The sequence below is a fragment of the Oncorhynchus nerka genome, linkage group LG4 (assembly GCF_034236695.1).
Source record: "Oncorhynchus nerka isolate Pitt River linkage group LG4, Oner_Uvic_2.0, whole genome shotgun sequence".
Taxonomy (NCBI): Eukaryota; Metazoa; Chordata; class Actinopteri; order Salmoniformes; family Salmonidae; genus Oncorhynchus; species Oncorhynchus nerka.
The window spans coordinates 18060130-18077906 of NC_088399.1; the positions used below are offsets into that span (position 1 = coordinate 18060130).

The following is a 17777-nucleotide window of genomic DNA, read 5'->3' on the forward strand; positions in this document are numbered from 1 at the left end:
TCATTGGATCAGTCTAAAACTTTGCACATACAATGCAAATCTAAATTGCGCCTTTCTCTTGCATTTCAAAGATGGTGGGACAAAAAAACGCATGTTTTTTTCTTTGTATTATCTTTTACCAGATATAATGTGTTATATTCTTATACATTAATTTCACATTTCTGCAAACTTCAAAGTGTTCCCTTTCAAATGGTATCAAGAATATGCATATCCTTGCTTCAGGTCCTGAGCTACAGGCAGTTAGATTTGGGTATGTAATTTTAGGTGAAAAAAAAAAGAAAGAAAAAAGGGGCGGATCCTTAAGATTAAAGAAGGATTTTTAAGCCTTGAGACATGGACTGTATGTGTACCATTCCGAGGGTGAATGGGCAAGACAATAAATATAAGTGCCTTTGAATGGGGTATGGTTGTAGGTGCAAGGCGCACCGGTTTGTGTCAAGAACTGCAATGCTGCTGGGTTTTTCACACTCATCAGTTTTCCGTGTGTATCAAGAATAGTCCAGCACCCAAAGGATATCCAGCCAACTTGACACAACTGTGGGAAGAATTGGAGTCAACATGGGCCCCCATTCCTGTGCAATGCTTTTGACACCTTGTAGAGTCCATGGCCCAATGAATTTAGGCTGATCTGAGGGTAAAAAAGTCAGGGGTGCAACTCAATGTATACGCATTTGTTTGCATGTGTGTGCGTGTACGTGCATGTGTCTAGGTGAATATAGGGCTGTGCTTCTCTCTGAATGGATTCAGTGATTCACTGTGATCTATAAAGTTTTAGTCCAGGGTCCGTATCCACATAGTGTCTCAGAATAGGAGTGCTGATCTAGGGTCAGATTTTCCTTTTAGATCATAATGAATAATATTATATGGACAGATCCTAGGTCCTATCACTCGTACTCTGAGATGCTTTGTGGATTGGGGTGTTAGTGTACACTCCTCCACTATGTTCTAGAGTTAGGTGCTATAATGGAATGAAAGGTAATAATGTAGGTAATGCAGTTAAAGGAGAGGACTGGTGACGCAGGGAGGGAGGTGTACATCTGAAACTAGAGAGATGAGATAGAGAGAGTACGGCCCAGTACCAAGCTTCCTTCCATCCAGGACCTCTATACCAGGCGGTGTCAGAGGAAGGCCCTAAAAATTTATTCCAGCCACGCTAGTCATGGACTATTCTCTCTGCTACCGCACGGCAAGCGGTACCGGAGCACCAAGTCTAGGTCCAAGAGGCTTCTAAATAGCTTCTATCCCCAAGCCATCAGACTCCTGAACATCTAATCAAATGGCTACCCAGACTATTTGCATTGCCCCTCCCCCTTTTACACCGCTGCTACTCTCTTTTATCATCTATGCATTGTCACTTTAATAACTCTACCTACATGTACATATTACCTAAATTACCCTGACTAACCGGTGCCCCTGCACATTGACTCTGTACCGGTACCCCCTATATATAGGTTCGCTATTGTTATTTTACCTCTGCTCTTTATCTACTTGGAACTTTTATTTCTTATTCTCATTTCTATTTTTAAAACTGCATTGTTGGTTAGGGGCTTGTAAGAAAGCATTTCACTGTAAGGTCTACACCTGTTGTAGTCGGCGCATGTGACAAATACAATTTGATTTGATTTGGGAGAGTGTGAGAGAGAAAGAGAAAGAAAGGGTCCAGATGGAGAGAGAGAGAGAGAGAGACAGAGAAGTGATGAAGGAAGCTTGAAGTAGTAATTTTGCCAGTGTACAGAGCCCATTCATTGAATATTTGATGTAGACGGATAGCTGTCCACTCCAGCAGAACAAACCAGATTGGAATCCAGCCGCTCATCTGGAAAAGACTAATTTAAAGTCAGAGCCGCCGTGACATCCTCAAGATCCTCATTTCCTGTCTCATGGTTCTTACTGCTGGACCAACCCACCTGGGCTCTGCCCCTTGTCACACACAACACGCATGCACGCAAACACACACACATAAATATGTGCGCACACAACACGCATACACAAAAACATGCACACTCAAACACACAAACCTATCAGCCCGGCTTTCCTGGCAATTATCGACCAAACTGAGCAGATTTATTCTTGAACAACAAGCAGTAGTTGAGTGTGCATCAGTCAGAGTTCAGAGCTGTCTGTCAATGATGTTATGGTACCAGATCCACATTGTATTCTTCCTTATTGTCTCTTGAATGCAAGTGTGTATAAATCAAAAATTACACTTTACCAAGTGGTCACTATAATCAAGTTAGAGTTCACACACCTACTATTGCTGCTCCTCTCTCCCCTCCACCCAGGTGTCTAACCTGCTGGCCACACCACTCGCGTTCCGTGCGTGAGCGTTGCAAAATAAATGTACACATACATGCTATTTAATCATTGCATCCGAACTGCTCGCGTGCATCTGTGTAGCCAGGCGCTAAAATAGAACCTGGTTCTATTTGTGACGTTTGATGCGCTGCAAGTCCCGCCTCTCCCATCTCCCCATTGGTTTTTAGGAGCATACACCCACGTGGGTGATTGAAAGATGAACTGAAGTCCACACTCCAGTCCAGTTGGTAGTGGTAACGCACCTTAAAGTTGGTTGCCAACAGACATATAGAGTCTGAAGAAGAAGAAGCAGAAGCCTGAAGGGGGAGAGATTACTAGAAACAAACTTTGTTTACCCTTTTATCTGTGGATTAATTGTCGGAGTAGAGGACCTTGTCCATTTCAGGTAAAACAACAACCCAATGTTTATATCCCAGGACAAATTAGCTATCAACAGCAAGCAAGGTAGCTATATTTCCATGAATGTTAAATACTTTTCAACCTGTCCCCAAATGAATATAGTTGGATCATTTTGATATTTCAACCTGTGTGTCCTGATCGCGTCTGGTGTGGATGGACAAAATCAGCACGCTCTCAACCGGTCTAGTCAGCATGTAAGAGACTTCCTACTGCTCCTCTCCCCTCCACTCAGGTGTCTAAATGTAACCTGCAAACGTTTCTGTGATATATAATACAAAACTTGTCATTCTTCTGGTTTAGGTCAACTGTGTTATTGTTTCATTTAAGATATTGTTAGAGAGTCAGTAGGTAGTCCTGACTGGGGCTTGAACCCATCACCTTTACTGTTACGTCAAGGGATGTGAATCTGTTGACGAGGTGCCTAGGTGTTGGATCAAGGTCGCTGCAACATACAATATAGTACACACTCACTCCTGTGCCTTTGCTACCCTTTCACACACCCCCACACACCCAGTCACAGACACTCACTTGTCATCCCCTCTTGGTGTAAACATCTGGCACATCCATAAACAGTCACACACACACACACCTCTCCTTTCACACACACTCACATTCTTCCTCCTGTCTCCTGTACCCAGGTGTAAGTGTAACCTACATGCATCGCTGTGCCTGCTGCAGGAGGGAGACCTCCAGTGTCAGTGTGAACACAACACCACGGGACAGGACTGTCAGCGCTGCAAGAAGGGCTTCAAAGCCAAGTCCTGGAAGGCTGGCTCATACCTGCCCACACCCAACGGATCCCCCAACACCTGTATGTGCCCCAGTTCTATCCCACTTCTATTCTATGTTCCCTTTGAACAGGTCCCTCTTATACAGCTCACTCATACAGAAAGTTCACTCCAGAATATTCTATTCTAACATGTCTACTTACTATAGGTAAGGTACTATAGGTACTATAGGTACGCTGAATAGAAAGAAAACTGCTGGTAACAATACATGTTTGCGACTTACTGTAGTTTTGTCAAGTATAGTCGCCCAAAATGGTTTGTCTTATGCACTGTTGTTGATCTGTAACAACTATGTATCTACTATGTAATTACTAAAACTGTGGGTTGGTAATCAATTGATTTTAAGGGATGAAGTATTCTGAAACACAAATTGTATATATAATATGTCACATATATGCCATTTAGCAGACACTTTTTACTGGACTTGTTACACTATGTTGGATCCTTTACGCATAAAAGGTTAAGTTCGTGTTATTTTTGATAATAAATATTTATTTGAAACATGTATGAAGGATGCATGTGGAATCCCCAGACGTCTCTGTCAAATGTCCTGAATGAAAGCGAGATGAGTTACGTAAAGAGAGAAGGACAGGGGGAAGAAAAGAGAGAGTGAGGGGAAGAGATAGAGAGAGAAATCGAGATGCAGAGTTCTTTCCCCTTTACCTAAGAGCAGAGAACAAAGCTGTGTAGTGGGGGGGGGGGGGGGCTAGCGATCATAAAATAATCATCTAGGCCAGCTACTCCTGTCCTGCCACGAGCTGCATATAGATCAGTGTTCCGCTGTCCTGGTCCCACGGAATGTGCCCATCCAGCACCAACACAACGGATTTAACTGATTCATGGACTAATTATCAACGGTAGTTCATTGGTTGAATCAGGTGTGTTTGGTACTGGGTTGGAGCAAAAGCCTGCACCCACTCAGGTCAGGCCAGATTTGAAGAACGCTGATTTACTTGCTCTTTCTACAGAGTATGATAAATGAGGGAGGGAAGACTGTCAAATGAATGCATAAATAAACAGATACTTATCCTCTTTCTTTTGTTCCCCCCCCCCCCCCTCTCTCTCTCCCTCCTTTTCAGGTGCAGTCGCTGGTGCCCCCGTGGGCGGTGGTTCTAGTAAGTTAAAACAAGCCAAGCAGAGGATGCTGCATCCACTTTCTCTCTCACCCCCACTCTCTCTTTTATGTATCCCTTTATCCCTCCATCTAACGCATCGTTCCATCTCTCTGTTCTTCATCCAGCTCCCTCTGTTCTTCTTTGTTGGTTGCAGCGCTGTTCTTGTCTTCTATATTATTGATAGGCCTCCCTGTACTGTTGGCACCGTTATGTCCTTTTCATCCCAGCTACGCTAGCTTTCACTGGAGGAATCTTTCCACAGTTCTTTCTTACTTATGTTGGACTGAAGTCACACTGGTGGAGAAGCATGGAAGAGAAAGAGATAATGAAAGAGGAAAGGGGGGGTGGGGAACGAGTGTGTGGGTGGTAAAGCAGAGGCAGGGGAAAAGGATGACAGACAGACAGACAGACAGACAGACAGACAGACAGACAGACAGACAGACAGACAGACAGACAGACAGACAGACAGACAGACAGACAGACAGACAGACAGACAGACAGACAGACAGACAGACAGACAGACAGACAGACAGACAGACAGACAGACAGACAGACAGACAGACAGACAGACAGACAGACAGACAGACAGACAGACAGAGCGAGAGAGCGAGAGAGCGAGAGAGCGAGAGAACAGGGGAGTGTGTGTGTGTGTGAGAGAGAGAAGGAGGGAGTGTGAATGTTTAAGTGTGCTGTAATGCGGTGTGATTCCGGGAGAGGAACTCCTAGAGGAATGAATAAAAGGGAATTTGATTAGGGATTCTCTCTGTGGAGACACTCTCTGCTCCGAGCGTTTAGATGGAAACCATGGGCAAAGTGGCAACATCAGACCTGACAGACAGCACTGGTCTCTCACTGGTCTCTCATTAGTTAGTCTACAGGCTGACTGGGCCGCCGTTACTTTTTGTGACAAGGAACTCATTTTTCACAAAATATTGCATGTTACAACCGGCACCCTATAGGACTGGATGGGGGACAGTGGTTAAAACAGACTTGTAAAACTCGCAGATCTATATTCGATTTGTTTTAAAACTATTTATTGATTTAAATATATGACATATGCTTTTAGACTAGTCTTAGTGCTTCCAATGTTGTTTAGGTTGAAACAGGGAGGGGGATGTTTTGGGTGGAGAGGGGGATGTTTTGGAGGGGGATGTTTTGATTGGAGAGGGGGATGTTTTGGGCGGGAGGGGGATGTTTTGATTGGAGAGGGGGATGTTTGTTAGTCAACTTGGAATCTTCTTTCCCACAGAACTTTCAGAACATTTGCCTTTGACCACCTTCAACTATCACTACTACCTCCATAACTGAAAGTCAAAGTGAACCTGAAACTACAGCCATAACCCCCACTACCACACCAGAATCAGATCTGTTCACAACCGCTACTCAGGAAGCCTCTGCTAGTATTCAGGGAGGAGGGCACCTAGAGAAGGTAGAGGTCGTGATAGGTCCAAAATTATAGATAGTAGTTATAGGTAGGGTGTGTGTGTTTATTTCAGACGTACATTATCTCTTGTGCATTATCATTGTCAAGCCATCATCTTGGTTGACATTAATGCAATATGTGGCTACTGGCTAATCCCTCTAGTTCATTCATAGGAGAGAGTGGGCGTTGAGCTGCTACAGTATGGACTGTCTGACTGGATTCTTTTTGACTGACTGGGTTTGAGGAGCCCATATCCGACAGGACCAAACACACACTGTCAAGACCATGAATATAAAGTGGTCCTCAGAACCGGGTCTTGTTCCGACTGACGACGGTCCCAGGCTAAATTTAAACCTGGCATCTAGGGAGCTGGTGCGCCGCTCGTGTTCCTCCAGAAAAGCACTTAGGACGTGGGAAGCAGGGAGGGAGAGGCCCAAGAAAGAGGGAATGCCAGGAACGTCGTCTGTGATGTCGTCAGAATTTTCTTTGAGGAAATCCATTAAGTGGTGTTGTTGAACAGCGCAGCACTTTTTGGACTTTTTAGGCCTACGTCAGGAGCTCCGATAAAGTCACTGATAAGCTGTGATTGAGGAGCAGCTGACTGAAGCACAGTCTAAATCCCTTTAGGGACTTTTCAAAGACCACAGTGTGAGGATCAAGGTTAGGTAGTGACACAAACTTGAATTGTCACATTTGACCAATTATTGCATACTATTTCCTACAAAGACAATTAAAGACATTTAAACAATTAAAGACATTTAAACAATTAAAGACATTTAAACAATTAAAGACATTTAAACAATTAAAGACATTTAAACAATTAAAGACATTGCTCATTTTATATACCGCAGTAAGTGGGTCTACTGTATTTTATTTCCAGTGTGTTTTATTTTCAGCTAGGCAACCACTGAGACAGCTATACTGTTGTTAGAGAAGACCACAGTCTAACAAACTACCAGGGTTGGGGTTCATTCCATTTCAATTCGAGTCTATTCAGAAAGTAAACAAAATCCCAATTCCAATTCAATTGGGTAAATAGCCCACCCAATTTACCTACCTCATCCCCATACTGTTTTTATTTATTTACTTTTCTGCTCTTTTGCACACCAGTATCTGTTTTTTTAAATTAAATTTTACCCCTTTTTCTCCCCAATTTCGTGGTATCCAATTGTTGTAGTAGCTACTATCTTGTCTCATCGCTACAACTCCCGTATGGGCACGAGAGAGACGAAGGTTGAAAGTCATGCGTCCTCCGATACACAACTTCTTAACACAGCACATCCAACCCAGAAGCTAGCCGCACCAATGTGTCGGAGGAAACACCGTGCACCTGGCAACCTTGGTTAGCGCCACAGGAGTTGCTGGTGCGCGATGAGACAAACATCCCTACCGACCAATCCCTCCCTAACCCGGACGACGCTAGGCCAATTGTTCGTCGCCCCACGGACCTCCCGGTCGGGGCCGGTTACGACAGAGCCTGGGCGCGAACCCAGGGTCTCTGATGGCCTGCAGTACAGCGCCCTTAACCACTGCGCCACCCGGGAGGCCCCGCACACCAGTATCTCTACCTGCACATGACCTTCTGATCATTTATCACTCCAGTGTTAATCTGCTAAATTGTAATTATTATTCTTCCTCCTCGTGCCTTTTGCACACAATGTATATAGACTCCTTTTTTTCTACTGTGTTATTGACTTGTTTATTGTTTACTCCATGTGTAACTCTGTGTTGTCTGTTCACACTGCTATGCTTTATCTTGGCCAGGTCGCAGTTGTAAATGAGAACTTGTTCTCAACTAGCCTACCTGGTTAAATAAAGGTGAAATAAAATATTTAAAAATCCTAATTGAAAAGCACTGAAGAGAATTGGAGTTGGAATTGAAATGTCAGTACACTTCCTGAATTGACCAGAATTGAATGGAGCTGACCCCAAACCTTCCAAACTACACTCTTAGAAGAAGAAAAGAGTTCCAAAAGGGTCCTTTGGCTGTCCCCATAGGAGCACCTTTTTGGTTCCAGGTAGAAGGTTATACCTTCCAGTCCACCTGGCCATGCTGCTGCTCCAGTTTCAACTTCCACCTGACTGTGCTGCTGCTCCAGTTTCAACTGTTCTGCCTTATTATTATTCGACCATGCTGGTCATTTATGAACATTTGAACATCTTGGCCATGTTCTGTTATAATCTCCACCCGGCACAGCCAGAAGAGGACTGGCCACCCCACATAGCCTGGTTCCTCTCTAGGTTTTGGCCTTTCTAGGGAGTTTTTCCTAGCCACCGTGCTTCTACACCTGCATTGCTTGCTGTTTGGGGTTTTAGGCTGGGTTTCTGTACAGCACTTTGAGATATCAGCTGATGTACGAAGGGCTATATAAATAAATTGGATTTGATTTGATTTGAAAGGATTATCCTATGGGGACAGCAGAATAACCCTTTTAGATACTAAGAGTGTACAGCATACCACACCATATCAGTAGCTTTCTCTGAGCTTGATACTCTGATACACTTGACAATGGGCTTCAGATCTGCTATACTTAGCGCTACCACTAAGATGTGATGCTATCTTGCTTTATCTTTTATCTGGTGGTTAGAATAGTTAATCTGGCTAGGGCCTGACCCTGATGTTTGGAGCGTCTCATTACCTGTGTGTGTGTGTGTGTGTGGATGGCATATGGCTTGGCACAGTGAAACTCATAAATCATCCTCATCCTCCCCTCTTCCTCCCGAGGAACAGAGGTCTGAGGTCTTACTCTGATGGTGGAACACACACACACACACACACACACACACCCCACCTCCCATCACCTTCCTACAGGTACAATACATGCTGTCTGACCTGGAGTCTACCCCTCTAGACCTAAGAATAGAACACCCTATAATTCCCAGTCCAGTCATAACAAATGACTGTGCCAAGCCCTGCAAACCCTCCACACTCCAGTCCCCATTGACAATGTCTCAAGAGTCAGCACTATGACCTGTCTGTGTTTAGATTGGGGGGGTGTGCGTGCGTGTGTGCGCGTGTGCATGCGAGCGAGCGTGTGTGCAAGTGAGTGAGCATGAGTATGGTTCTCATTGAGTTTGTGTTGGTTTGTGCATGTATGCGTGTGTCTGTACACGGGTAACCATCCTTCTTCCCTACATACAGAACGCACATTCCATCCACACAAGTCTGTCTGCAGAGTGTATGTTGGGGAAGCGTGTTATGCTGTATAATAGGGGAAAGAGAAGCTCCTCTCTGCTTCCCTTCACACAGCAGAGTCTATCCGATTAAACTGCCCAGTAACATGTGTATGGGGCCAGCCACTACACTACAGAAACAGCTCCCTTAGTCTCCTGGGCCTCCCACCCAGAGGCAGTCAGCCAGTCAGTCAGTTCCTCCCCCAGCCAGTCAGCCAGTCAGTCAGTCCCTCCTCCAGCCAATCAGTCAGTCTCACTTCCAGCCAGGCAGCCAGTCAGTTAGTCCCTCTCCCAGCCAGTCAACCAGTCCCTCCCCTTGCCAGTCAGCTGGTAAGCTAGTCAGTCAGTCCCTCCCCCAGTCAGTCAGTCCCTCTCCCAGCCAGTCAGCGAGTCCCTCCTCCAGCCAGTCAGTCAGTCTCACTCCCAGCCAGCCAGGCAGCCAGTCAGTCAGTCCCTTCTATTGAGCAGGCTCAGATGGATAGGGGACAAGCAGTCTAGTGGCTAGCCGGGCTGATCTACTTTGGCCAGATGGGTGTGGGGGAGGGAAAATGAGGGCTGACCAGAGAGACCAAGTCCTAACCCTTGGCCCCCCTTGACCCCTCCCCTTCCTAAAGCTGCCTTTGCAGGTCAGGTTTTGGCAGGTCAAGAGGATTCCCTCTATGCTAAGTAGAAAACACAGACTCTGACTCTTTAAACCTTACACTCACACCACAGGTGGCTGGTGTTACCTTAATTGGGGAGGATGGGCTCATAGTAATGCCTGGAAAGGAATTCATGGAATGGTGTCAAACACAAACACAAGGTTTCCATGGGTTTGATAATATTCCAGTCACCCCATTATGAGCTGTCCTCTCCGCACCAGACTCCTGTGTCAAACACGCACAAACACACGCACAAACACTTCTTGACCTTTTTTTTTTTACTCACACGTCTACATGCCATACACACAGCCCCTATCCTGTACACACAGCCCCTATCCTGTACACACAGCCCCTATCCTGTACACACAGCCCCTATCCTGTACACACAGCCCCTATCCTGTACACACAGCCCCTATCCTGTACAAACAGACTCCATCATGTACACACAGCCCCTATCCTGTACAAACAGACTCCATCATGTACACACAGCCCCTATCCTGTACACACAGCCCCTATCCTGTACAAACAGCCCCTATCCTGTACAAACAGCCCCTATCCTGTACACACAGCCCCTATCCTGTACAAACAGACTCCATCATGTACACACAGCCCCTATCCTGTACAAACAGACTCCATCATGTACACACAGCCCCTATCCTGTACAAACAGCCCCTATCCTGTACAAACAGCCCCTATCCTGTACAAACAGCCCCTATCCTGTACAAACAGCCCCTATCCTGTACAAACAGCCCCTATCCTGTACACACAGACTCCATCATGTACACACAGACCCATCATGTACAAACAGACTCCATCCTGTACAAACAGCCCCTATCCTGTACAAACAGCCCCTATCCTGTACACACAGCCCCTATCCTGTACAAACAGCCCCTATCCTGTACACACAGCCCCTATCCTGTACACACAGCCCCTATCCTGTACACACAGCCCCTATCCTGTACACACAGCCCCTATCCTGTACACACAGCCCCTATCCTGTACACACAGCCCCTATCCTGTACACACAGCCCCTATCCTGTACAAACAGCCCCTATCCTGTACAAACAGCCCCTATCCTGTACACACAGCCCCTATCCTGTACACACAGCCCCTATCCTACACGCAGCCCCTATCCTGTACACACAGCCCCCTATCCTGTACACACAGCCCCTATCCTGTACACACAGCCCCTATCCTGTACACACAGCCCCTATCCTGTACACACAGCCCCTATCCTGTACACACAGCCCCTATCCTGTACACACAGCCCCTATCCTGTACACACAGCCCCTATCCTGTACACACCTGTACAGCCCCTATCCTGTACACGCAGCCCCTATCCTGTACACGCAGCCCCTATCCTGTACACGCAGCCCCTATCCTGTACAAACAGACTCCATCATGTACACACAGCCCCTATCCTGTACAAACAGACTCCATCATGTACAAACAGACTCCATCATGTACAAACAGACTCCATCATGTACACACAGCCCCTATCCTGTACAAACAGACTCCATCATGTACAAACAGACTCCATGTACACACAGCCCCTATCCTGTACAAACAGACTCCATGTACACACAGCCCCTATCCTGTACAAACAGCCCCTATCCTGTACACACAGCCCCTATCCTGTACACACAGCCCCTATCCTGTACACACAGCCCCTATCCTGTACACACAGCCCCTATCCTGTACACACAGCCCCTATCCTGTACACGCAGCCCCTATCCTGTACACGCAGCCCCTATCCTGTACACGCAGCCCCTATCCTGTACACGCAGCCCCTATCCTGTACACGCAGCCCCTATCCTGTACAAACAGACTCCATCATGTACACACAGCCCCTATCCTGTACAAACAGACTCCATCATGTACAAACAGACTCCATCATGTACAAACAGACTCCATCATGTACACACAGCCCCTATCCTGTACAAACAGACTCCATCATGTACAAACAGACTCCATGTACACACAGCCCCTATCCTGTACAAACAGACTCATGTACAAACAGACCCTCCATCCTGTACAAACAGCCTCCATCATGTACAAACAGACTCCATCATGTACACACAGCCCCTATCCTGTACAAACAGACTCCATCATATCCATGTACACACAGCCCCTATCCTGTACAAACAGCCCCTATCCTGTACACACAGCCCCTATCCTGTACAAACAGCCTCCATCCTGTACACACAGCCCCTATCCTGTACACACAGCCCCTATCCTGTACACACAGCCCCTATCCTGTACACACAGCCCCTATCCTGTACACACAGCCCCTATCCTGTACACACAGCCCCTATCCTGTACAAACAGACTCCATGTACACACAGCCCCTATCCTGTACAAACAGCCCCTATCCTGTACAAACAGACTCCATGTACACACAGCCCCTATCCTGTACACACAGCCCCTATCCTGTACACACAGCCCCTATCCTGTACACACAGCCCCTATCCTGTACACACAGCCCCTATCCTGTACAAACAGACTCCATCATGTACAAACAGACTCCATCATGTACAAACAGCCCCTATCCTGTACAAACAGACTCCATGTACAAACAGACTCCATCATGTACAAACAGACCCTATCCTGTACAAACAGACCCATCCTACAAACAGACTCCATCCTGTACAAACAGACCCTATCCTGTACAAACAGCCCCTATCCTGTACAAACAGACTCCATGTACAAACAGACTCCATGTACAAACAGACTCCATGTACAAACAGACTCCATGTACAAACAGACTCCATGTACAAACAGACTCCATGTACAAACAGACTCCATGTACAAACAGACTCCATGTACAAACAGACTCCACCATGTACAAACAGACTCCATGTACAAACAGACTCCATGTACAAACAGACTCCATGTACAAACAGACTCCATCATGTACAAACAGACTCCACCATGTACAAACAGACTCCACCATGTACAAACAGACTCCATGTACATCCAGACTCCATGTACAAACAGACTCCATCATGTACAACCAGACTCCATCATGTACAAACAGACTCCATGTACAAACAGACTCCATGTACAAACAGACTCCATGTACAACCAGACTCCACCATGTACAAACAGACTCCACCATGTACAAACCGACTCCACCATGTACAAACCGACTCCATCATGTACAAACAGACTCCATCATGTACAAACCGACTCCATCATGTACAAACCGACTCCATCTTGTACAACCAGACTCCATCTTGTACAACCAGACTCCATCTTGTACAACCAGACTCCATCTTGTACAACCAGACTCCATCATGTACAAACAGACTCCATCTTGTACAAACAGACTCCACCATGTACAAACAGACTCCATCTTGTACAAACAGACTCCATCATGTACAAACAGACTCCATCATGTACAAACAGACTCCATCTTGTACAAACAGACTCCATCATGTACAAACAGCCCCTATCCTGTACAAACAGCCCCTATCCTGTACAAACAGACTCCATGTACAAACAGACTCCATGTACAAACAGACTCCATGTACAAACAGACTCCATCTTATACAAACAGACTCCATGTACAAACAGACTCCATCTTGTACAAACAGACTCCATGTACAAACAGACTCCTTGTACAAACAGACTCCATGTACAAACAGACTCCACCATGTACAAACAGACTCCATCATGTACAAACAGACTCCATCATGTACAAACAGACTCCACCATGTACAAACAGACTCCACCATGTACAAACAGACTCCACCATGTACAAACAGACTCCACCATGTACAAACAGACTCCACCATGTACAAACAGACTCCACCATGTACAAACAGACTCCATCATGTACAAACAGACTCCACCATGTACAAACAGACTCCATCTTGTACAAACAGACTCCATCATGTACAAACAGACTCCATCATGTACAAACAGACTCCATCATGTACAAACAGACTCCATCATGTACAAACAGACTCCATCATGTACAAACAGACTCCATCTTGTACAAACAGACTCCATCATGTACAAACAGACTCCATCTTGTACAAACAGACTCCATCATGTACAAACAGACTCCATCATGTACAAACAGACTCCATCATGTACAAACAGACTCCATCTTGTACAAACAGACTCCATCTTGTACATTTACATTTAGCAGACGCTCTTATCCAGAGCGACTTACAAATTGGTGCGTTCACCTTAAGACATCCAGTGGAACAGCCACTTTACAATAGTGCATCTAAATCTTTTAAGGGGGGTGAGAAGGATTACTTTATCCTATCCTAGGTATTCCTGAAAGAGGTGGGGTTTCAGGTGTCTCCGGAAGGTGGTGATTGACTCCGCTGTCCTGGCGTCGTGAGGGAGTTTGTTCCACCATTGGGGGGCCAGAGCAGCGAACAGTTTTGACTGGGCTGCGCGGGAACTGTACTTCCTCAGTGGTAGGGAGGCGAGCAGGCCAGAGGTAGATGAACGCAGTGCCCTTGTTTGGGTGTAGGGCCTGATCAGAGCCTGGAGGTACTGAGGTGCCGTTCCCCTCACAGCTCCGTAGGCAAGCACCATGGTCTTGTAGCGGATGCGAGCTTCAACTGGAAGCCAGTGGAGAGAGCGGAGGAGCGGGGTGACGTGAGAGAACTTGGGAAGGTTGAACACCAGACGGGCTGCGGCGTTCTGGATGAGTTGTAGGGGTTTAATGGCACAGGCAGGGAGCCCAGCCAACAGCGAGTTGCAGTAATCCAGACGGGAGATGACAAGTGCCTGGATTAGGACCTGCGCTGCTTCCTGTGTGAGGCAGGGTCGTACTCTGCGGATGTTGTAGAGCATGAACCTACAAGAACGGGCCACCGCTTTGATGTTAGTTGAGAACGACAGGGTGTTGTCCAGGATCACGCCAAGGTTCTTGTACAACCAGACTCCATCTTGTACAAACAGACTCCATCATGTACAAACAGACTCCATCATGTACAAACAGACTCCATCATGTACAAACAGACTCCATCATGTACAAACAGACTCCATGTACAAACAGACTCCATCATGTACAAACAGACTCCATCATGTACAAACAGACTCCATCATGTACAAACAGACTCCATCATGTACAAACAAACCCTTGTACAAACAGACTACATCTTGTACAGACTCCATCATGTACAGACAGACTCCATCATGTACAAACGGAGTCCATCTTGTACAAACGGAGTCCATCTTGTACAAACGGACCCTTCAGCAGATTTAGAGAATGGCCAGTAGAATTCAACATAAACATGAGCATGTATTAAAACCCAGCCAAATCACATGGTAATAAAGTAGCCCGTAGGAGGTCAAACGTTCAAGTAACCATCCTGTCACTCATCTGGGTGTCATTAGGTGTTCTGGGAACAGTCTCTCAATCCCTCCCTGAATCACAATATCATCATTAGCGTTGTGCAAATGGCTGTCTAGAGCCACGGTAACAAATGACAGGGACACCCAGACTGACAGGTGGCATTACGTGTTATTGTGATAATTTATCTTGCCTACATTAACCCAAACAAGTGACAAATTGTCTCATTATTCACAAATGTGTTTATGTGACAGGAAAGACACAAAATACACAGGACGTGGTGGGTAAGAGTGTGTGTTTTTATATGTGTGCATATATGTACGTGTGCTCGCGCATAAGTGTGTCATGTGACTACATAATAGTCAATTCATCTGTGCTGTCACGAACCGGCTCGTAGCCCGTAACAAAAAGGGAGACAACACAGAGATCAAGGAATAACTGAAATATATTTATTAACCAAAGTCAACTATATACAATTAACAATGATGTGTGTAGCAAGCAGTGTGAGTTGGTTGTGTGCATAGATGGTGGTAATGAGGGGTGTTGAGGTGACAAAATAAACACGCAACAAAATGTCACAAACAAAAATAACATTTGTCTGCATGGAGAGAGTCTCCTCAATGAATGAGGGAAAGATGTATTTATCCCTGGGACACACCCGAGCCTCCCTCCCGGCTCCACCTACCGCCATACTATTAAGGAAAACAGGAGCCAATAGAAAGAATTTGGCAGACAGAGGGGGAGGGTCGTCACAGTGCAGACAGACAGGACAGTCAGTGCAGACAGACAGGACAGTCAGTCCATTTGTGCAGACAGACAGGCACGTGTCATCACCAGATTATGTAATTATCCAGATCACTGTTTTTATTCTCTCTGTCACAGTCAGGGTCAATTCCATTTAAATTCCAGTCAATTCAGGAAGTACACTGACATTCCAATTCATTTTAATTAATTAATACATCCCTCATTACCTTGAACATGCTCGCTCTCCTCAAGAGCCCCTCCTTCCGACCAAGGACCCAACCGACTCCCCCCATTACAAACCCCGAACCCCCTCACTGACACCCTGCCCCCCCCATCACCTACACCTATAGAGCAGGAGGAACTTACAACATCCATCATCATTACCACAGAGGCAACACCCCCTACAACATCCCCTCAGCCTATCACAGAGGAATCCACACCCCATCCACCAATCGCGGTGGAGCTCACGTCACCTGCCCTGACTGAGAGCCCTCCCCCAACGGACCTGCCTGAGCCAATGGATGTAGAGAGAGAAGGTAAGCCAGACCCATAGAGTAGCAGTTTAAAATAGAGTAGATCTATAGCATTGAATCTAGATCTAGAAATCTTCCTGATTTATTTGAAAGATTCCTGTGGTGTGGCTTCATAGAAAGATAATCGATTCCCTGGCACAAAAAGGGCTATTTAAAAAATAAAGAGGAAGTATGTTATATTGCACAATAATCACATCTGAAGTCAGAGCTGCTCATTCAATTTAGATAATGACACTGAAACCCAGTTAATGTGGGCTAGCGTGAGAGAGAGGGTGAGAGAGAGAGAGCGAGGAAGGCGAAAGAGAGGGGCTAGAGAGCTAGAGTGAGAGAGCGCATTGGCAGTCGTAATAAAGGCCCTGGTTCACAGTCGTAATAAAGGCCCTGGTTCACAGTCGTAATAAAGGCCCTGGTTCACAGTCGTAATAAAGGCCCTGGTTCACAGTCGTAATAAAGGCCCTGGTTCACAGTCGTAATAAAGGCCCTGGTGCACAGTCGTAATAAAGGCCCTGGTGCACAGTCGTAATAAAGGCCCTGGTTCACAGTCGTAATAAAGGCCCTGGTTCACAGTCGTAATAAAGGCCCTGGTGCACAGTCGTAATAAAGGCCCTGGTTCACAGTCGTAATAAAGGCCCTGGTTCACAGTCGTAATAAAGGCCCTGGTTCACAGTCGTAATAAAGGCCCTGGTTCACAGTCGTAATAAAGGCCCTGGTTCACAGTCGTAATAAAGGCCCTGGTTCACAGTCGTAATAAAGGCCCTGGTGCACAGTCGTAATAAAGGCCCTGGTTCACAGTCGTAATAAAGGCCCTGGTGCACAGTCGTAATAAAGGCCCTGGTGCACAGTCGTAATAAAGGCCCTGGTGCACAGTCGTAATAAAGGCCCTGGTGCACAGTCTTAATAAAGGCCCTGGTGCACAGTCTTAATAAAGGCCCTGGTGCACAGTCGTAATAAAGGCCCTGGTTCACGGTTCAGAGACACTGGGTCCCTGGGGAGTCACTGGGAGAGAGAGAGAGAGAAGTACGAAACAAACCACATAGAGAATGGTTTAAAGCTCATAGAGAGGGCTTGGACTTGATCAGACTTGCTTCAACAGACAAAGTCATGGGTCTACAGTCACAATTAGCTTAATATTCGACAATTAATAATTTCACTTTGTCCTTCATGTTAAACACTAGGTGGACTTTGGGAACCTCCAACTCTACGGCATCCATATTAGGAAGTCATCAAATGTCACGACTTCCTGATATGCTGTATTACACTTGTATGATTTATGTCAAAGTGTTTTGGTGGCTGGAATGGCAGGCTGACAGGCTCTGTGAACATG

General features: G+C 46.0%; 1 protein-coding gene across 1 annotated transcript in view; it reads left to right on the forward strand.

Annotated features, from left to right (window-relative positions):
* Window positions 1-17777, forward strand: part of ntng2b (netrin g2b) — a 130480-nt gene that overhangs the window by 97687 nt on the left and 15016 nt on the right. Inside the window, 2 exon segments of the mRNA XM_065017296.1 lie at window positions 3354-3526; window positions 4583-4618. Of these exon segments, the coding sequence (XP_064873368.1) occupies window positions 3354-3526; window positions 4583-4618 (209 nt within the window).